General features: G+C 43.3%; 2 protein-coding genes across 3 annotated transcripts in view; one reads left to right on the top strand and one right to left on the bottom strand.

The window, feature by feature from the left end:
- Nucleotides 1-275: 275 nt before the first annotated feature.
- On the bottom strand, nucleotides 276-4,895 carry LOC136753446 (protein ANKUB1). Its single transcript, XM_066709561.1, has 6 exons — nucleotides 4,534-4,895; nucleotides 3,930-4,073; nucleotides 2,544-2,760; nucleotides 1,967-2,081; nucleotides 897-1,817; nucleotides 276-552 (listed from the first exon to the last, which is right to left on the bottom strand). The coding sequence occupies exons 1-6, from the start codon at nucleotides 4,621-4,623 to the stop codon at nucleotides 471-473; spliced, it is 1,569 nt and encodes a 522-aa protein (XP_066565658.1). The 5' UTR covers nucleotides 4,624-4,895; the 3' UTR covers nucleotides 276-470.
- A 2,865-nt stretch (nucleotides 4,896-7,760) lies between these two features.
- The window catches only part of rnf13 (ring finger protein 13), a 34,702-nt gene continuing 20,281 nt past the window's right edge, over nucleotides 7,761-22,181 (top strand). For both annotated transcript variants that reach the window (XM_066709557.1, XM_066709556.1), the window contains exons 1-4: nucleotides 7,761-7,923; nucleotides 11,123-11,257; nucleotides 11,508-11,588; nucleotides 16,299-16,424. In XM_066709557.1, coding sequence (XP_066565654.1) covers nucleotides 11,144-11,257; nucleotides 11,508-11,588; nucleotides 16,299-16,424 — 321 coding nt within the window. In that variant the 5' untranslated portion in view covers nucleotides 7,761-7,923; nucleotides 11,123-11,143. The remainder of the gene's footprint in view (nucleotides 7,924-11,122; nucleotides 11,258-11,507; nucleotides 11,589-16,298; nucleotides 16,425-22,181) is intronic.

Below are 22,181 nucleotides of genomic sequence, written 5' to 3'. Positions count from 1 at the left end.
GTAACATCTGCAAATTTGACAAGTTTGCTAACTATCCCAGAGTCCAGATCATTAATATAGATTAGAGAAAGCAAAGGCCCTAATACTGATCCCTGTGGAACTCCACTAACAACCTCACTCCAGTTAGAAGCAACTTCACTTATTGACACCCTCTGTTTCCTCCGTATTGCTTTCTTTTAATTTGTTTTTAACATCAACAATAATATTTCAGTTCTGACTGGTGAAAAAACAAAGGCACAAATCAAATAAACCAAGCAACTAGCCAATACCGAGTCCACAGTTAAAATTAATCAGATGTTTTATTTATGTGATAATTCCATGATTCAAAAACAACACACTGTTCAGTTGGCCACAAATGCTGGGAAATGTAGCTGTAACCAATTCTCAAACCCTAACTCTGGTGTCCTATGTTCTTGATTGTTCCTTTCATTCAGGACAACTGGGTCGAGGGTCTGTGACAGCATGTTGTTCTAACTGATCTTCTGCACTGTTCGTCGGGCCAGGGTCCTAGCTACCCCAAGCTGCTGCAGCCACGGCTTCTCTGTAAAGGAACTGAAAGATGCACACATAAGATATTGTTTCCTTCATTTAAGCTAAAACATAAATAAAACACACCATTGATCTGTGGCTTTTGACATTACCTGCTTCCTATTGGCTGATTTCCCCCTGTGCTACATAAATATTAGTCCCGTGCATTCATCTGTCTGAATTAGGCCCTGCAGATGCACTAGGTCTAGCTACAAGACAAGGATGTGTTGTGTCAAAGGCTGCTCATTTTGATATGGCAGGGCTGTACAATTTGATTGAATGTCAAACGCTTTTGTGTGCATAACCTAAGAAGGGAATAGGAAGGGAGGAAGGAAAAATACATGGTGTGTGTCCAGACTCCTCATTACCTGGCCAGTGCCAAGCAGAAGATGGCGTTCTCCCTGAGTGTGCGTCCACTGTGGTCAGAGAACGAGGCCAGCGAAGAAGAGAGGATGGCGGGGGCGTCCGGGGAGGCGTAGATGAAGCACGGCCGGGGGTTGGTGTCATGGGAGATGGGGGGAAGGGGCACTTTGGTCTTCCACAAGTTCTGATTCCTCTCACTGTCCTCAGGGGACGGGCATTCTGCTCTCCTCACGCTCCTGTTGTTGCTTCTCCTCCGTCTGACTCTGTCTCTGGTGGCAGGTTGTAACCGAGGCAGCCGCATGTTTCTAGGAAGTGAGCTGTCCTCCAGTCCGCACCCTGCAGGCCAGGTTGGGGCAACACAGCCTCCTCCTGAAACCCTAGCAGAGAGGACATCTTTGGTCTTGAGTTTGACCTTCGCCCTCGTCTCAAGCTGGGTGAAGCCATCCACCAGGACGCTGTCCCCGACCCTCACCTGAAACGGCACAGACCGGCCAAGGAACTTCCTGGATGCGATTGTTTTCTGGGCATGCAGCAGCCAGCGCTTGATCTTCACGTAGGTGCGGAGGGGCAGTGAGAGCAGGGGGCAGGAGACCACGGACCACAGCTTGGAGGCCAGGTAGAGCACAGTATCCTTGTGTCTCTGACGGATAGCGATCTGCAGCAGGCTGTGGCCCCAAGGGTCTATGCAGTCCAGGCACTCCACACTACTGCTCAGAAACAGCTTCAAGATCAGCAGTTGGCCAGCCTCAACGGCAGCATGTACGGGGCACTTGGCGACGTCGGAGTGGTCAGTGTCGCGGCACCACTCCCGCGAGGGGTGCACCCCCACCGGCTCATCCGCACGCACCCCTGCACCCAGCAGCCAGCCTGCCAGGTTCAGGTGCCCCAGGAATGCCGCAATGTACAGAGCCACTCGCTGCTGGAACCTGCAACACACACACACACACACACACACACACACACACACATGTCATGAAAGATATAACGGTATAAGCAATGGATTTCCTGATTCATAAGAACAGTTCTTTGCTCTGAGCTATGTTACAAAGCCCAGCTCTAGGGGGCGCTGTCCTACCTCAGCAAGTTCTCTTGCTGTGAGAGCCGGTGCCGGACTGAGTGCTTGTGACCCAGTAAGCAGCCTCTCAAGAACTCCTTCCATCCGGCCCACACGTCCAAATGCAAAGTGGCTCCTGGGAAGACAGAGTCCAAAATGTCAGCACAAGACTGTCGGCCATCTGGTTTGTATCAGAAACACATTTACAATTGGCAACCGCAAGTTAACACTAATCCGTCCAAAGACATTTCTTAACAGCTGTGTGCTCCATAAATGTCATACCAAAAGGTTGCGGTCACAGTAAGAGAGAACAAATGGGGAAAAAAACGTCATATAAAACAAAAAAAGAAGACTTTTCATCTTCATCCTCCTGTTGCAAGATACAAGAACATCTTTTCACTGATGTGGCTGAAAAAATCGTGACTTACTTATCGAGGGAAAGAACGAGTATCAAACCTGTGCTGTCTTAGAGAACAGAACTTCCCATCTGTCTGCAATAACATGGTGACTTCTTTTAACCAGTATCAAAGACCAGTAGATTAAAGGAGAGCCCAGATGTTTTGGCCTCGAGCTCTGTGGTGTGGGGAGAGGGCCGTACCTACATCTATCCCGTAACTGTCCAGTCGGTTGCAGTCATAGAGCTCCACCCCATTGGGAGTGCGGAGCCTGAACACGCTGACCGGGAGGCCACACTGCCGGGACACCTGAGTCTTCAGGTGGGATACGGCGGTGCTCAGGAGGAAGATGTTCCCCATGATGGGCAGTGTCTCCTTGGTGACGGCACTGAAAACATTCAGGATGGGCTTGTCTTCCTCCTGAAACCGGAAGTCCAAACACACAGGCTCAAGAGTCTGCCACGCACTTCTCAAGACACATAAAGGAAGGCAAATACACACAGACCTTGTGTAAGACAATTTGAATTATTGGATAGGTTAAATTTAGTTGCTAATTAATACTATCAACTCCCACAAGGATCAAATCCAATGTGTGATGGTCTTTTTGTACCTTTGAGCAAAGGTACTCTACACTGTATTCCAGTCTAATCCAAGTATTTTAAGTGGGTCCTTGTGTAAAATAAATGTATAATACTCACATTCCATGCCAACTGCGAAAGGCAGACCTGTCACTACACTCTAGATTGCTTTTTTTTCATGGTTTATGCTTTTTTAAAGGTCCTTTTAGAGATTTGCCCACCAGGGAACACAGCTATCTAGCGTATAGTCACTGGGCTGTCTGAGTTTATTCATGGCTGCCACAGCACTAGTGTCTGATGCATAATAACAGTGTCTGAGAACAAATATGTATTGTCTAGAAAGATGAGACAGCAGAGAGAGCAGGAGGAAGGCTGAAAACTGAAAACAACGTCGGGACGGCGCAAGTGAGTATGAAACACAGGAAATCTCGCCCCTTGAAGGAGGACATTTATGCACAACTTAGACAGAAGGTCAGACTGGTTTCCCGGCAGACACATGCTGTAGCGTTGAACAGTGCTCTGCAGTGAGGATTAAACAAAGATGAGACCAAACAGCTATTCACACACACAGGCACATTCCGACATCCCCGCCTGAACAACCACCGCCATTGTCAAAGGTGAATGGAGTAGAGGGCCAATGGGAGAACGAAGCCTTTTCTCTCGTCAGGATTAGGATTTGCTTTGTCTTAGATGTAATAAATTGGGTGTAGCCCAGTCTCTGACATTGTAAAACAGCTCTTTACAGCAGATCGTGTCCAAGAGACTTTTTTTCTTTTCCTTTTCATTCTGAAGAGAAGGATCACACCAGTTCCCCACTGGCCACTATTTACTGTTTACTCCATTATTAGCATTCCTTTAGCATGGGACTTTGCACTGTTTCTGATTATTATTGTTTATTATAATGTATTTATTATACAATTATTTATTTGATTATTACTCCTATTATGTTGTGACAACATTCATCCCTCCCACCCCCCAACTCCAGCCCTGCTCTGTCTTTGTGGGTCATACCTTGAGGACACACCTGAGAGTGACCCCCGGGGTGATGCCCACATCGGCCAGCACCCAGTTGTCCTGCAGACACGCCCCCGCATAGCTCAGCTCCAGGAACCGGCGCACCTGCCTATCATCTGAGAGCTGCACATGGAAAAAGTCCTGCAGAAGAGAAAAGCAAGAGGGAGAGAGAGGAGGAACGTGGGGGAGAGAATGGCTGAGTTGTGTGATAGAGAAAGCACGTCAGACAAACATTGATCAAAGTATTATACTGACCAAAGTTAGCATGTTTCATTCTTCCATTTTCATTTTTTTCCTGTCTTTCAATCGATTTCACTGCAACACTCTGAGGGTTTGCCACACTTTCACCAGGTTTTCTTACAACGCACTGGGACTACACCATAGTAACGCATAGTAAAGAAAACTGAAATAGAACTAATTAAACCCAAGATTAAAACATAAAGGAACCACAACTATTCAGGATAAAACTTGTAGGTTTCACACTACACATGTAGAATATTGTCATGAGAAAAATAAAAGCTGGTTATAGCAAAGAGTAAAAATAAAACATGTAGCCCCCACCAGTTTTTTGCTAACAAGCCCAGGCTGGGAGTTTTATTACCTTGATCATCAGTTTTACAGCCCTTACTGTCTGGTCCTGGGAAATGTCAAACGGCTCACACAAACCCTCAAAAGCAATGAAGATCCTCATGGTTGGAAAAGTTAAAACGGTCAAATAAAATAAAATCGAAAAAGCAACAGCCCTTTGTATTTAGAGCTCTGAGCAGGCGCGAGCATCAGTCCTTAGTGTTAGCCAGTCCTGTGAAGGGCATGGCAGGGCTCAGTGGGCTGGAGGCAGAGGGGAGGGATGCACACAGACAGCCCTGTGAGCTCACACTGCCCAGATGGAGATCCGGGGGTAAAGCAGCTAGTGCCTGGTACTGCCGTGCTGGTGTCAGCTGACCAGGAAAGCAAGCGTCCCCACCCCTCCTGCAGTCAGAACAGAGGAGAAGAAGGGTGCCCCCCCGGGCAAGTGAGCACTTGCTCGTGATAAGGGTGCAAATATGAAACAAACAAACAGCAGAATTTATATTTACTCTCCCCCAGAGACATGCTGCACTGTTGTACTGTACACAATTTGCACTGTACAAGATTGTTTACCGTCTCTCCCAGGGCTACACAGCCATGGGAGATAATGGTATAAGCAGGCCTTGGAGTGGTAATCTGGTCTTCTTTTCCCACAATGAGGACAGAAGTTATTTCTATTACCCCATTGGGGACACTTAGGGAAATACCTTCCGAATGCATCGACTTTGCATCCCATTTCTTATCTTGCCCTTTGAGAAAGAATACTCTTCATGTCTGCACTACAGTGCCCTCCTACTCACAAAGCCACAGTTTATTTTACACTGTCAGAGATACACCTACATACATGTGGGTGAGTGTTAAAGGGCCCCTAACCACTCCATTACAAGATCCAGTTCTGAAACCGCATTCACTTAATTAACCAAGCAAACAGTCAGCGTCTCAGACAAGCCAGCAGACGCGTTTGGCTGCGCGTGTCTGCGTGAATGGTGAATGTGGACGCCATCCTCCTTTGTCCTCCTGTTATTTCAATACCTATCCAATTTTACTGCAGCTTTTGGCTTCAGTGCCCACCACATTATGCAGACTAAGTGTCCACTCCTTCTTGTCCCCCACATTTACGATGCATTACATCAGTGGAAATATTGATTGCACCACCACCGGTTTTCCGATCTGTGCGTCTTCCATGTAAGGATTGGTTCAAGGTAAACGAACACCATAAATTTGCATTAACTTGTACATCTCTGTAATGTGGAACATTGCCACTGGCACTGTCAGCATGTTTCCTTGGAAAAGGTGTTTTTCATTTCCTTGTTCACTTTTCTGCTACCTCTCAGAACAGTAAGGAATGAAGAAGCACAAAATGGAAAATCAAATGAAACTGCATTTCTTCCAAAGAGTGTAAGCATTACTGCAATCCAAACAAATGATTTACAGTATTGTGACGTGCCATTTTTGCAGCGTGAAAGAAAGAAAAGGACAATTGTGTCACATAAATAAATGCCAGGATCATTCAAGCATGTATAGTTCTTCTGTTCTGATTGTTATTTGGCTCATGTTTTAGGCTCAATAAAAGTTAATGTGAAGTCAGCCATATCAAAAGATTACACAGAAGGGAACTTTATATAGGTCTAATCTAAATCAACAACAGTTCTCATGTTCATACTTTGATCTTACGTAAATAAGATGCATGGTCTTTACAGCTAAACTGAACAGAATGCTAGAAGGGTCTAAATGAAATACTTGTGCCATCCGATGAGAATCTACCACAGAAAATGCTGGTATTATCGGAGCATGGTGCAGTGTGGAACAGTGAGACTTAGTTAATACTTACTGCTTAATGTCAATGCATGGCTGTAACTCATTGTGGAAAACAATATGATCAATTGCTAAACGGGGGCGAAAGTCACTGCTGCGGTTGGGCCAGTGTGGCAGTGGACAGTGAAGGGTTAAACATGCACACGGCTGAGCTCTGATAGCAGGAGGAGCTGACCTGGCTACACCCCCGAGTTGCTCCTTGGTTCCTCTAGCAACTCTGAGTGCAAGCTGAGCAATGACTAGAGACAGAGGTCTGGGCTGGTAAAGTACACAAGGTAACGACTTCTGCAGTAAGATTGCCGGGAAGAAGACAAAAAAACATGGGAACTTAGCATCCATTAGTAGACACAGAGGCTGTTCCTTAGACATGACATTTAGGAACTGAATGGTCCGATGACATCTCCCTATAATTAAACTGGACTAGCTGGACGGTGTCTGCATTTGAAATCTAAATTTAGGCAGTTCTTTGTAACATGTTTCCATCTTGAACGGGAATATTTGACTTCTGTTCCACCTCCCTCAATTTGTTGCACATCAGCAATCTTTTACACACTTGAGGTCTTCACTATTATCTCTGCAAAATTATTTTGTGTTGCTGACACAGTACTGAAGAATCAGTCTCTCTCATGGGCCGCAATTTCTCCCCCGCCCCTCAGGTCGCGTCAAGTCAAAAGCCTGCAGTGCAGTTATACAGATGCTGTTTCATAAGAAGAACTGCAGGTGGCGCCCCGGATTAAAAATAACATAGCTGTATATTAATATACTGTGTAACAGCAAGCTCTGGGGGAATTGGGGATTTCCAGTCCCCCTGAGAGAAATCGAGACAAATGTATATTTTCCGCATTAAATCATTACATTTTGTGAAATGAATAATCATACAATTTCAGTTTAACGTAAGTATAAAATAACTAGTCCTATATATATATATATATATATATATATATATATATATATATATATATATATATGATCAACGTGCCACAGCAGACAGAAAGCTTTTGATAAAAACATTATTTGTTTATTTATTTTTTAGCCAGGCCAGTTGCAGTTGCCCAGTATTTTTAGGAGCGGTATTTATGGTTATATCACAAGAAACTATTGAGAAATGGTCATGAGACTCATTGCAATCAGCATGACAATCAAGCCTTGGCGTTTCCGTTTGCACTCCTTGGCCTCCGGGTCATTTTGAGCAGCGCCGGGCCCTGCTGTAGATTGCTCGTTTTGGGAGTGGAGACATTATATCTCCATAGATAGGGATGAGATTAGATCGGGATTATTTTGTGCTGGGGTCACATGGGCTACGTGAGCTCAGGAACCACTTGCAATCGCTGGCGGGGACGGATGGCGCCGCTGTCCAATCAGAGACGCTGGTGGAGACGGATGCCTGCGAGGTCCAATCGGCGCCGCGGAGAGCGCAAAGAGTGCCGAGTGCGCAGGCGCAGCGGAGTGGGCATTGTTGACATTCTGCCGTACTGGCCGCTGTGTGCTGCGATGGAGTGAACTGGTAGTCAAACACTTTGAGTCAGTGTACATTAATACAAAAATCACTGTAATGCCTTTATTAGCCGTCCCTTTTCTTATCAAAGGAACAAATCTGTCCGTTATACAGGTAAGACAAAAACCACTCTTTTCTTGGACTAACCTGACCTGTTCCTATGTATGTGTTCGTTTAATTTATTTTGGTTGGCTAAGCACTTTTGTATGGCGAAGAGTCACGGGTGGACGGGCAGTACATTTGGCCTAAATGGGTCAACTACGCAGGCTGTTTAAACACTGATCACATTTTGACACACGCACAGTGTGCTAAGGACTCCCGTGTACATGTGTGTGTTAGGCACCGTGTCAGTACATCCAGGGTGAATACTGATCGTGGCGAGGGACTGCAGCAGGCTTGTGCACCGCAAAGTTACCTGTGCAAACACGCTTCATTCACCAGTGCAACCAAACCTGACCGCACTGCTGTGAAACCTCACATAGTTTTATGTGCACTTTAAAGTACAGGCCAAGACGTGTTTTTTCTTTTTAAAGGATGCAGATTCATGTTTCTAGCTGACGGTGTGGGGATACCTTATTGATACTGAAGCTAATCAACTGTTACCAATGTAAAACAAACACACACGACGAGGGTGAACCCTGAAATAACAAACTGGTGACTGAACCCACAATGATTAGGAGTCATTTAACTAAACCGGCCTGTTGCAATTTGTGTCGGGAATGCAGATCAGCTATGAACAATTGACATCCTTGCTAAATTGGCCATAAACCACAACACAATGGGCTTTTTTGTGCTCTAAATTATAATGTAAAAGTGTGAGGAACATTGAATTATTCTGTAGTATAATTGTTTTATTGCAATTATCCAGAGGAAAAGCACTTATCCTTAGCTTGAAATTACTGTCAGGCCTTAGAGTGCTGTATTATGAATGGAAATAGCATGTCATGGATGCACAAGAAAGTATTTAGAAACTTACACCATTCACACTTCTTCCCTCTGCTAAAGCCAGAAAGCTGATTTAGTATTTTCTAAATTCAAATCACCACAAAAAAGGAACAACCCAGTTATAATTGCAGTTTTGAATTACGTGATCATACAATTACACTTTCAAGTTGGTGGATTCCGTGTTTGCTGGATGAAAAAACAAAACAAGAAAAACAACTAACTATACTAACTGAAGTCTTATGAACCAGAAAAGCAAATGTTCCCTATACTTTGAATATTACTCTACGTCCACATGTCTGACTATGCAAAGTCCCTCAAAGTAAAGGAGCAAAAGTGAGTTAGGCAGTGTTCCGGATTGGGTCCTAGACAAGCATGTTAAACCTGAACTGGGCTTCACTGCTGTGCATTACATTAGTGATATTTGTATGTTTCCTTCACAGTGAACATGAGTACTAAGGAGATGGCTTGGTTCGCGAAGCTTAATTCCGTTAAGCGGATTCAAGAATGTGTATATTCTCTATAAAAAGAGATACCTGGCAAAGCTCCTATTTGGCTTCGTGAATGTCTTGCTCCTGTGGCAGTGTCAGTTGCGACTCCACTTTGTTGTGATTTGTCATCTCGTGTTGTGTTACAAGAGACAAGATGATGAGCATGAACTGTTGAACTGTGCTACAATAGACAACACAATGACACGGCTGGATGGCACAGTGTGAAGCTGCAATGCTGTAGGCGGTGTGAAACATTTTTTTTTGTTTCCCCCTCATGCTTCTCAAAATTATTATTATTATTATTATTGTATTTCATTGTGATGATTTTGAAACATAATCAAGCAACCACACACAAGTCATTCTACGACATCATAGAAGTCTTGTGATGGCGTGTTCTTTCCTGTTTGACTAGCAGTCACATATTGCAACAGTAACTGTGTCTCTCACACAGATAGTAAAACAAATCAAAGTTAATTTTCCCTCACTGTGTTTATCTCCAGGATTTGATCCCAAGTTTTGTTTCTCTGAGCTGATTCAATAACCTAGATGGATTTTTCTCAAACCAGTTGAGCCTTTTGTTCTGTCAGATCTTTTAACAATATACATGGATAAACTAATAAAATGTTTCTGTTCATTCTTTTTTTATTTTGTCCTTAGTACTCTATCAGAGTACTAATTCTGTATGTGGAGGAAGCTTACTTCATGCATGTGGCTTGGGTGAACTTCTCTTTTTTGTTTTAGTTTTGTTTCACTGGGAGAAGTTTGTAAAGCCCTGGGATCTATTCGCAGTAGTGAGCTTTCTGGAATTCCAATTTTGCAAGAACAACCCACAGAAAATGATTTTATGTGTAAATCCATTTACAAGCAAATTCCACATACTGGGTGAGGGCTGTCCTGGCAGCAGTGTGGAGCAATGGTCAGGGCTCTGGACTGGAGTGGAGGGTTGTAGGTTCAGTCCCACGTGGGGGACACAGCTGCCATACCCTTGAGCAAGGTACTTTCCCTAGATTACTCCAGTAAAAACCCAACAGTAAAAATAGGTAATTGTATGTAAATATAATGTGATATGGGGCGTCTGCTAAGAAATATATAATAACAACACAGGGTGAAAGGAGATGAGAAGACTAAACTGGGCCTTTGTGGAATTGACACCTCGTCTCAGAAATACAAGCGGATTCATTTCTTTTCGGTTTGGAAATCTGTGCCCCCATCTGCCACAGACCCATGATGGATGGGGGTGTGTTGCTCCTTTATGAAATATTTAAACCTGCCTTCCGCCATGATTTGCTGACTTTCTCTAGGCTCTGACTGCATGTGCCATTTTTCCCAGATTAACACAGAATTTACAGAATTTTGCTGCCTATTTAATTTACCATTTGATTTATCTATCAAAATGTGAATGAGAAGGACGCCTGAGAAGCGCCCTCCTTCTCCTCCGCATGCTGGGATGTGGATATTTCCCAGGGAGATAATGGCATTACCATCAACCATAGATGTGCACCGTGCCTTATACACAAGGAGTGATTTAGATTTCAGTTGGAGCTACATGGAATACAATAGAATGCTTAGTAAAGATAATTTAGTTGAGGGTGGGACTGTTTTCCCTTGCATTAGCATGGAGTTACTTGCCCACCCTCTTGGTTCCCTCTGCTGGTTTGACACATTCACTCCTGCATTCGTTATAACCAGGCCCTCGTGACCTTACTGACTTGGTTCCTACAGTGTCCTAAGCTGTAACCTGTTAAAATGAGGCACTGTGGATAAATTCTAACCGCAGTGCGCTGTGACAACTGTACAGGACAATAGCAACGGCGACATGGACAAAGCTTCACAAACCTGAAGGGGCCTGCACGGTTAAGCCTTGGTTTCCTTGTCCCCAGGTGCTGCCCTCGTAATGAAAGATGCTGCTGTCCCTGGGGATGCTGATGCTGTCCGCCACCCAGATCTACACCATCTTCACAGTTCAGCTGTTCGCCTTCCTGAACCTGCTCCCGGTGGAGGCCGACATCTCAGCGGTGAGTAGCGATAGCGATTCTGGTAGGGGGGGGTGACGAATTGCATAGGTGGAGCTCCTCAGTGGAGATGATTATTATGTTCAATTCCTGCTCTCTGAGGGGCAAAGGGTTGATTTGGGAGGTGGAATTTTGGTCAGGCTGTTCTGATTTTGCAGTCAAGGTCAGATTGCGGTGTTCCTTCCATGTTTAGTCTTTGTATCTAATCTGAACCAGCCTGAGCATAACGCATTTCTCCTCTTGTATTTTTCAGTATTCTTTTGACAACAAGACCCAAAACTTTGATGACCTGCCGGCGAGGTTCGGCTACAGACTCCCCAGTGAGGGGTTAAAGGTGAGAAAAGACCTCTGTGTGACTGCAGCAGCGACCTGCTGTGAGCTAATGTTTCACTTCCTTGACAGCTGGCCATTTCAAGTTGCCTACAGTTTGTCTAGGCAACTTGAAATGTGTAGCTTTGTTTGTTTGTTTTTATTTCATAGCAGGCCGCTAGATGCATGAGGTGTCTTGACCTAAAGCTAATGTTTATGACGGGCATTACTTGTACTAGTATCAAATAATAATGTTCTAATCATCTAATCTAGTCTTGATGAATTGTGAGGCAAGGGGCAATGTAACAAATGTAACACATTATATATTGTAACACATTGGAACAATTGTAAGTGGGTGTCTGCTTATAAATATAATAATAAAAGGGGCAGCCGTTTCTGCAGATGCGTTAGAGCTGACAAAAGCAAAAGACACGCAGCTTGTGAAACCTCTTCGTTCAAACGATACTGAGAGGAGAACCGAACCTCATTTTCTCTTCCTGATTTTCAATGTAATGGTACAGTAGAACGTACTATAATAAAAGTGCTCACTTGTGACTGTTACACATTGGTAAATGTGTTCAGTTTGGAGGAAATATTCTCTAATGCGTTATCTGTCAACAGCTGTGCTTATTGCCACTGATTTTGTGTTTCATATCTTCTCTTAATCTCAGTGATCTTAATATATGAAGAGTTGCTCTTTTTGCCTAAACTATTTGTAATATTGAACAGGCCTGCCATACAAAAACTTAAATAAAACTCTTTATATGCACGTGTCTGGTGTTAGCCCAATGTTTCAAAAGATTTGTTGGTGTGCTTTTATCATCCGACTTGGAAGGAAGGGGTCGCCTTCCTCATTCTGTCTTATTTAAGATGAGGATATTTACAGCAGTGCAGAGTAGTGGTTAGGGCTCTGAACTAAGTACAATCTAAGTACAATAAATAAGTAAAAACTTGTTTTAAAGATGCTATATATATTAGTTTTATTATTATTATTATTTAATTGTTAAATAAATTGGTGCACATTTTGGCCCTGCAGTAGTTTTATTAGTGTGCATTCATAGGGGTCATCCTGAGTTCTGTTTTTGTGCACAGTCTCACAGGCTAGTTAAGAGAGCATCAAACATGTTATGATGGGGACTATAAAGGCTTTGCTGTTCTAGGTTGTGAACAGATTAATAGGCCTGTGGAGACTACAGCTCCACAGCAGTGCTCGTTCTGTGGGCGCTGCTTTGCCTGCAGCTAAGTGAATTCACAATAGCCAAGTCAGAGTCTTATTGTGTTTTCCCTCTAGACCAAACATAACACAGACTGACGACCTACTGAGGCCCAGGTTCTTCAGAAGCTCAGGTCCCTCAGGGTAGTCATCAGATACGTGCTTATATAGAAGGGAAATCTGATGCTCACTTTATTTTTGGAGGAAAAAACTAAACAAAAACAGAAACCTCTTTCCTGTTCAAGGTTTAAGTTTTCCAGAGTTCTGCAGACCAAACTGGACAGGTGACCTTGACGTCAGACCTCACTCCTGCTATCACAAACATTTCCAAAACAAGATGCCAATTGCTTTTGAGGTCGTCGCTTGGATGTTTAATGTATGTTGCTCATTGGGCTCCTCTCAGTAGTATTGCAACATATGCAGACTGCTCCGGAGCTGGCCGCGTCAGTCACGGCAGGCAATTTTCATGTTGTCTCATCTCAAGAGTGGTAATAATGGACATTTTCATGAATTGAAACCCCTTTTTTGCAAATCTTGAAATAGAAATGTGACTGTGTAGCGCTGTCTGAATAGTGAACAGAGGGGTCGGGTAAGGCGTTCTCGTGGTCCAGGCGGTTTGGTGTCGTGTTCCGATCCGGGGACTTGGCGAAAGGTTCCTCAGTCAAAGCAGGGGCAATCCAGAAATCCACACTAAAGCAATAAATCCATAAAGGTGCCAGTGCCGCTCGCCGACACCCTCCTGCACTTCCCCTCAGGAACAATGCAATGAGGGAAAGTCCGTGCTGGGTTTTTATACAGATTCCCAAGCGCTTAGTCGGAGCAGACCCGCCCGTGCCTGTGTAATCTTCCATGCGGTGGCGAGGTGAGGCCAGCAGGGGGAACCAGTTTCATCCTGGTGTAGTGACCATCACACATTACACACACACACACACACACATCTTATAGGCAAACCATAAAACCCCCCACCTTTGCTCAGTGCACAGCTTCTGGACCCATGATGCACCATGCTCTCTACTTAAGATCTGGACTGCACCTGCATCAGTTACGTCTGCAAACTGAAACTGTAACCTTGAGGGGGAATTTCTTGATTTTAGCTTTTTTAGAAATCTAAAACAGGAACAAAAAGGAAGTAATACTCCCAATGCCTGGCCTTCGCAGCTGAGGGTAACTTGTTCCATTCTCCAGATGGATGCCTTGAGTTTGGGCGCAAAGATAGAAAAAATATATTTAATCAACTCGGGGAGACAAAGTTTCACACAGCTTTGGAATTGTATCTGCTTAGTGCGCTGCATTCTTTTCAGAAATAAATACATAAAACGTATATAAAAATCAGCCAGATAAGACACTGCAATATTCAGTCTGAGATTATGTCTCCTGTATCAAAGGTCAGATGGAAATCTCTGGAAACATGGCTGTGATAGATTTTAAATTACCTAACAGAAAATCCCAACTGAGCTGCAAAATAAAATAATCTGATTTTGTTTCAGAGCAGACACAAATCAGACCAAAGACTTGCGGCAAACAAACCTTCACTGTACCTTGACCTGTATGCAGATATTTTTTAAATAAAAAAACTCCTTGGGATGCTATTACTCCTTAAGAGATGCTACTTTAAAATGATTATGTTTTAAAGAATGTTTTTAATTTAATTCTGTAATAAGTAAGGTTAAAATAAGATTGTTCAAGAAATTATAGCATATGTAGATTTTTTTTTAGATATCCTTTTTTGGTAGGTTTGAGGACAAAAGTTAGTTTAATAATTTTCTTTCCTTCAGTACAGCTCAATGAGATTCTTTGGGGTTTTGGCAACAGAGGGCGCCATTGCAGTTTTTGAGGCACAGAGCAATCCTTACAGGAAACCAGCAGTGGATACTTCAGGGAGGCCTTAAAGCCAAGGTGCAAAGAGAAACACGAGCCCATATCATTATCATAGTGATTTCTGTGGAGCAGAAGGTAACAGTGATGCCTAAATAGGTAATATAGGTGGCTGTGGATTTCTACACTAAAGGCTGCAAGGCCAGGCGGGATATTACCACCTTAAATAAAGAACTTTGAGGAAGCCTGGAAACCTAAATCGCAACTTCGGCCCCTGTTCTGGCAGCTGAAGTCCCAAACCCCTTATTAGGTTCAGACGGGTCCTGGCGGCACATGAGCTGAACGTCTCATTGTTTATAACTAGATTCTTTCTCACCTGTGTAATGTAGCTTCTTCCCAGACTCGAGCTCGATAAACCTCCGTCATTCTAGGTCTCTGCAAACGGACCAATGACAATGAGATGAGCATGCACCTCAAAGCACTCCATAATGCTAGTATTATTTTCTTCTGTGCAGGGAGGTGGGGGGTGTGAGTAGATGGGGCTTAATCTGTGATACAATGCAGAAACCGCACCGTAAATGAGCTGAGAAATATTCTTATTGTATTTGTTTCTCAGGGAGAAAATGCTCCTTTAATTAGCACAGTGTTAGATTTAGTTAGATATATAGATATATATGCATACACATCTCTTGATCAAATGGAAATACTCTTCAGGCACTGAAGAGAAACCTCTTAATGGGGCCTTTTCAACCAGAGGTAAAATAAACCCAGTAGTTTTTAGTTGATTCTGACACTGAAGGCTCCACACGGCTTAAACTGGCCTCCCATGGGCAATACTGCTGGCACACAAGTTGTATGTGTGGTTGTGTTGAAGCAGTGCGTTAATGCATTGCAGTGATACTGTGCTGATGCTCCAACATTTCGTCTGCTGCCAGTCTCTGTGTTTCTTTAGCCTGCTTGGTAATCTGTGCACATACCACAATGGGACACTCTGAAGGGGTGGGTTTCGTTACTTTCATCTGTAACTTCAAAGATCCAGTATTGAAATCTCTAGAATATTTTTTTTCTCCCTTTTTATTTATTTATTTTTTATTTTTTTCTCCTCCCTGTGTATCTAATCTCATGGAAAAAAACAACAGTTGGATCATTTACAATCTGGCATGATTTATATTTCATGTGAGGAAGTGAAGGAATCTGTGATCAACGTTCGATTTCCTGCTTGGATTTTAATTTCAAATTCTTCATCTCCAGGCCAGAGTGGGGTAGACGGTGTAATTCAGTATTCATAGCATGTCTTTCTTAAATAAATGGTGAAATAGTATTGTTCATAAAGACAATAATAAAGCTCACATACACTAGAATTGTTCTGCCCCCCAGATGACCACATGCTTACAACCAAGCCACAACAACCCCTGAAACAGAAATCCTTACTCGTAAATCCCATTCAACAAGCCAGTGTCCAAACGCAACATAAATGAACTTGACCGTTTCATAACTAAATGGGAGTTTGCAGACACTTCTAACAATGCATTGTGCACTCGCCTGGCCTCTGAAGCAGGCTCTGAAGAAATGCTCTGCTATCCTGAAGAACAGCCTGTCTTGTTTTACACTGTGTGTCCAGTGGCTGTGTGCCTCCGGCCCCTGACCTGCCGACTGTGCCGCACGTTTACTGAGGAGCACCATCTCCTGCTTGTTCTCGTCCTGCAGGGTTTCCTCATAGGCGCCAGACCGGAGAATGCCTGCGAGCCCATCGAGCCACCGCCACTCCGGGACAACCTGACCGGCACCTTCATCGTGCTGATCAAGCGCTTCGATTGCAACTTCGATGTGAAGGTAAGCTTTGGAAAGATGCCTTTATGTTAATGATTTATTCGTTTTAAATCAAAAACAACTACCACAACAAAACAACAATAATAGTAGTGTCATTTTATCCACCTCAGGTTCCATTATTTTTTTGGCAAGTTTAAATTCATGTCACTTTTTTTTTGTGTGTGTGTGTGTTAAGAATCAGTTGTGCCGAAATTCCAGCTGCTAGTGCTTGCTAACTTCAGGTTAACATATAGACCTCCCTTGCTCTCTCCCCCTCCCCTCCCTCTCACAGCTTCCTGTTTGCTTCTTGTCCCTTCTTACTTTCCAGGCAGTGGCTGCCTCTTGCGCACAGTGCCACTACTTTGTGTTTTAATTACTGATGAGGTAATTTAAGCAGCGCTGAGTGCTTTCAAGTGGGCTTCCAGTTGCGTGGTCATCTCGGGCTGTGAAGAACATCATTCTTCCTTGAATTTAGCACACAAAGGATGCTGGGAACCTGGAAAAAAGCTGCTGGAATGTGAGGATGCATTGTGGTAACAAGACGAGAGTGAAGGGGCTCGGGATAAACCCTGTAGGTCTCCTTGGAACAAAGCCAAGTGGAAACAAATGGATGATGTTGTCGAATAGAGCAGACCTGTTCCGCAGATTAGCACATTTTTAGTGCTGTTCTCGCTGTAATGGGCCGCAGCCTCTTTCCATGTAATGCAAATGCAACTGGACCATTTGAAGAATTAGGGACAAATCAACCAGAAATAAACAGAATGCACTTTCTGTGCTTCCAGGATATTAAGCCTGCTGTTTTTGTAGGACAGCATTGCTTTTACTTCAAAGACGTTTACAAAGTTCTCATGGCACTTGTGTGTCTTCCCCCTGCAATTCATTTTTAATAGTTAGGCTTGAAATTGAAAGCGATTCATAAATGGATACAAAGAAAGATTTGGTCCGTTACACTTTATTTCTTATTTTTAAACCAACCTAGATGCCAATAAACTTCAGGGAATCGGAGCGTGACTAAACTAGGACCAGGTGATTGTAGAAGTGCACAGTTAAGTTAGCAGGGTAGCAGGCTGTACTTTGCTGTAGAGAAGGGAGGGGGTTGTAACAACGAACCGGCAGCGGCAGTGCTCTGTGTGTGTGGTCGGGGGAGGCAGTGGTGTGTGTAGGGGAGTCTGCTTGTCCTGCAAGGGGGTACAGCCCTCCCCAGCAGCCAATGCACTGATCTGTGAGATACCATATAAGGTTTTTATGCATCACTGAGGTGTTTCCTTGTCGGGGCTGAAATCTGACTCCCTCCTCAGAGGAATGTGACTGGCGTACCCTGCTGCCCTTACTCCGTTACACGCCAGCCCCGCTGCACTGATGAGCACTCCTGTTTGCACAAAAGGAGTACCGTTAGCGATCCATCCTAATGCTGCCCCCATGGCTGCATGCGGTGAACACAAGTTTGACAACAACAGCCACACGCGTTTCCCCTCCACGCACTGCGTTGTGTGTCTGCAGCTGACAGGGACACGGCTCGGAAACCAGACACCAGCACCGCAAATGCTGTCTGCGGCCACTTGCAGTGACAAGGTTTCCTCAAAGCACTGATTGCTTAGCGGTAAAGCCTTTGAATGGGGGTAAGGGGGGTGGGGACCTGACTGCAGAAACTAGATCCATTTTTAGACAGGGGTGCGACTGCTGCTTGGAGGAGCGAGATTGAGATGGATCACTGCAAAGACAGAACCATAAAACTCAGAATACCTAGTGATGAATTTAGTATAATGAACAAATTGTCAGAAAACTTTGAAAGTTCAAAGTTGTCCCCAATTATCTATGTCTGTATACAGTGTGTGTGTGTGTGTGTGTGTGTGTGTGTGTGTGTGTGTGTGTGTACTGAACGAAGATGTTTCTGCACCTTGAAAATCCATTACAATCTGACCACCAAGGATCCTATGAAACTTTAATGGATGCTGTCTGCATATTTTATTGCCTTTTGTTGGAGAGTGAAAGTGGCTGGTGTGCAGCGCAGCACAGAGAGCGTCTTCATAAGGGTGTGAGGAGAGAGACTGGCCCAGGGTTGCTGCACGCTTTCTGAAAACCGAAAGCCCAGTTCCATTTTCCCCTGAGAGCGCCATAGTGTTGTTAAGAGTAGTGTTGTTGTCTTGGCGCCCTTTCTCCACCCCCCCCCCCCCACCCCGGCAACCTCCTCCTCCGTGTCCGCCCTCCTTGACTGCTGATCCGGAGTCAGTCCAGTAAAGTGGCAGTTATGTGACCCTCCTGACCCCAGCTGTGTGGGTGGAGACTGTGCGGGAAACCTGAGCCTCGATCAGTCTCGGACGGGGGGCCCTGCTCCCCCCGACCAGGGCGAGAGGAAGACCCAGCCAGAAAACCCTTTCCTGCCTGCTGTAGCCCACCGCAAACCTCCACCCTTTACCTCTCTGTCTATCTTTCTGTCTCCCATTCTCTCTCTTTCCTTCTCCCTCTCCCACTCACTCACTCACTCTCTCTCTGTACCTAGCACTCAGCCAGTCCTACAGTTGTTTAATTGATGAGTGATGATTGAACCTCCCCACACACATACACACACACAAACCAGGTGCTTAAAATAGTCCATTATTTAGTAACAGGACGACGGGAATAATCCTACCACAGAATGGGAATGAGTCATTCCTGCTTTTACAACAGAGCAGCCATGAAACAAAAACTACTGAACACAATTGGTAGTAAATAGTGTTTATGAAGAAAAAGGCGTGTTTAGCAAGTTACATTCTGAAGATCTTTTCAACTTGGGCTTTCAAAACCAAATAATAACTTCTAAAAAGATGATCCCCATAAAGTCCTATTGTAATTGTACGATCAGTCACTGTGAAACAATCTTTTTGAAGACCGAAAAAGGCAACAACATATTCTGAGCTATTTAATATCAAACATGCCACAGGGTTGTGGTGGTATGCGTGTATGCGTGCGTGCGTGTGTGTGTGTGTTCAAGCAAAACAAAAAAAAACTGAAACTCGTCTCAAAGCAACAGAAGTTAAACCGCTCTTCTAATCTTTCCCCTCCCTGAAGTTTCAATTGCTTATTATCTAATCTTGAATTACACACTATTATCGTCACTTTACCATGGAAACATTTGGGTTAATTTCACACAAGGAAAAACCTAGAATAAGGAACACTGTTAACGCGCTCCTCCATTTTATTGTCTTAAGAACAGGGAAACATGTTCAAAATATTAGAAAACTAGAAGAGAATTTGCTTTTGAAGGGAAAGTTTGGATTTATTTCTTATACGTGGTCGTAATGTAGTGAAAACAGTCTCACCCCAAGTATTGGGGCCTGCAACTCTCACTTTAATTTGCAGTGCCTTGAGGTTGATCTATTTACACAGTTTTTGAAATTGGGCTGGAGTGACCACTGTCTCGTGCAATGAATATTTTATGCAGTGTTTTTGTTGTTGTTGTTTTTTTTTTGTTTTGTTTTTTTCCTTCCCTCGGTCTCTCCTCCACTCAAGTTGGGATCAAGGTTCAAGAGGTGTAGAGAAGGGCATTCATCCATTGTGTTTTATTTGGATCCTTGCAATACAGGGGAGTGCTGTGTTAAGAGTGCTTTGTAATGTGCGTTTTTTTTTTTTTTTCTTTTTCTTTAATCAAAGCCAATTTTGAGTTGGACAAAACCCTCACGCTGCAGGAAGCTGCAAAACTCGCTCATTTGCCAAGCCTGCTGCTATGTACAAAGACTGACTGGCACTTTTTATTTTTTATTCGGCAAATACCTTTTTTCAGGTCGATTTATAGCCAGAGCAGAAGGTGAATATTGTAATGCCCAAATATTGTATTTGGCAAGGTTGTGTAAATACAAAAAGCAAATGAGTTAAATGAAAAGACACTGGTGAAGATAGAGAGACAATGCAACTTCATATGTTTTGCTCTTGTGAGTGCCAGGAATTTCCCTTTCCCTCATTCAGCACTGAATCAAAAACCCATCCAATAGGAAAGGAGCCCAGCAAGGATTCCTGTGACTATTACCCTGCATGAGCTACCATATACTGCTGTGTTAGTGTCTGCTCTGTATTGTGCTTGGCGTTGTTGCCTTACATTCATACTCTGTGTCCATGCCTGTTTTTTAATGCAGGTCACACTAATAAAATATATATATATATATATATATATATATATATATATATATATATATATATATATATATATATATATATATATATATATATATATATATATACACTCACCTAAAGGATTATTAGGAACACCTGTTCAATTTCTCATTAATGCAATTATCTAACCAACCAATCACATGGCAGTTGCTTCAATGCATTTAGGGGTGTGGTCCTGGTCAAGACAATCTCCTGAACTCCAAACTGAATGTCTGAATGGGAAAGAAAGGTAATTTAAGCTATTTTGAGCGTGGCATGGTTGTTGGTGCCAGACGGGCCGGTCTGAGTATTTCACAATCTGCTCAGTTACTGGGATTTTCACGCACAACCATTTCTAGGGTTTACAAAGAATGGTGTGAAAAGGGAAAAACATCCAGTATGCGGCGGTCCTGTGGGCGAAAATGCCTTGTTGATGCTAGAGGTCAGAGGAGAATGGGCCGACTGATTCAAGCTGATAGAAGAGCAACTTTGACTGAAATAACCACTCGTTACAACTGAGGTATGCAGCAAAGCATTTGTGAAGCCACAACACGTACAACCTTGAGGCGGATGGGCTACAACAGCAGAAGACCCCACCGGGTACCACTCATCTCCACTACAAATAGGAAAAAGAGGCTACAATTTGCACAAGCTCACCAAAATTGGACAGTTGAAGACTGGAAAAATGTTGCCTGGTCTGATGAGTCTCGATTTCTGTTGAGACATTCAGATGGTAGAGTCAGAATTTGGCGTAAACAGAATGAGAACATGGATCCATCATGCCTTGTTACCACTGTGCAGGCTGGTGGTGGTGGTGTAATGGTGTGGGGGATGTTTTCTTGGCACACTTTAGGCCCCTTAGTGCCAATTGGGCATCGTTTAAATGCCACGGCCTACCTGAGCATTGTTTCTGACCATGTCCATCCCTTTATGACCACCATGTACCCATCCTCTGATGGCTACTTCCAGCAGGATAATGCACCATGTCACAAAGGTCGAATCATTTCAAATTGGTTTCTTGAACATGACAATGAGTTCACTGTACTAAACTGGCCCCCACAGTCACCAGATCTCAACCCAATAGAGCATCTTTGGGATGTGGTGGAACGGGAGCTTCGTGCCCTGGATGTGCATCCCACAAATCTCCATCAACTGCAAGATGCTATCCTATCAATATATATATATATATATATATATATATATATATATATATATATGTATATATATGTATATATATATATATATATATGTATATATATGTATGTATATATATATATATATATATGTATATATATATATATATATATATGTATATATATATATATATATATATATATATATATATATGTATATATATATATATATATATATATATATATGTATATATATGTATGTATGTATATTTGTGTGTATATATGTGTATATGTGTATATATATACACTCACCTAAAGGATTATTAGGAACACCATACTAATATTGTGTTTGACCCCCTTTCGCCTTCAGAACTGCCTTAATTATACGTGGCATTGATTCAACAAGGTGCTGAAAGCATTCTTTAGAAATGTTGGCCCATATTGATAGGATAGCATCTTGCAGTTGATGGAGATTTGTGGGATGCACATCCAGGGCACGAAGCTCCCGTTCCACCACATCCCA

The sequence above is a fragment of the Amia ocellicauda genome, chromosome 7 (assembly GCF_036373705.1).
Source record: "Amia ocellicauda isolate fAmiCal2 chromosome 7, fAmiCal2.hap1, whole genome shotgun sequence".
Classification (NCBI taxonomy): Eukaryota; Metazoa; Chordata; class Actinopteri; order Amiiformes; family Amiidae; genus Amia; species Amia ocellicauda.
Note: the sequence above shows the minus strand (reverse complement) of the source record. Positions and strands in the feature narration are given on the sequence as shown.

Coding starts and splice junctions, on each gene's coding strand:
- LOC136753446 (XM_066709561.1), bottom strand. CDS start 4,623: ATGAGGATCTTCATTGCTTTTGAGGGTTTGTGTGAGCCGTTTGACATT. Junction 1,818..1,966: donor CAGCAAGAGAACTTGCTGAG/GTAGGACAGCGC, acceptor TGTGTGTTGCAG/GTTCCAGCAGCGAGTGGCTC. Junction 553..896: donor TTCTGCTTGGCACTGGCCAG/GTAATGAGGAGT, acceptor TGCATCTTTCAG/TTCCTTTACAGAGAAGCCGT.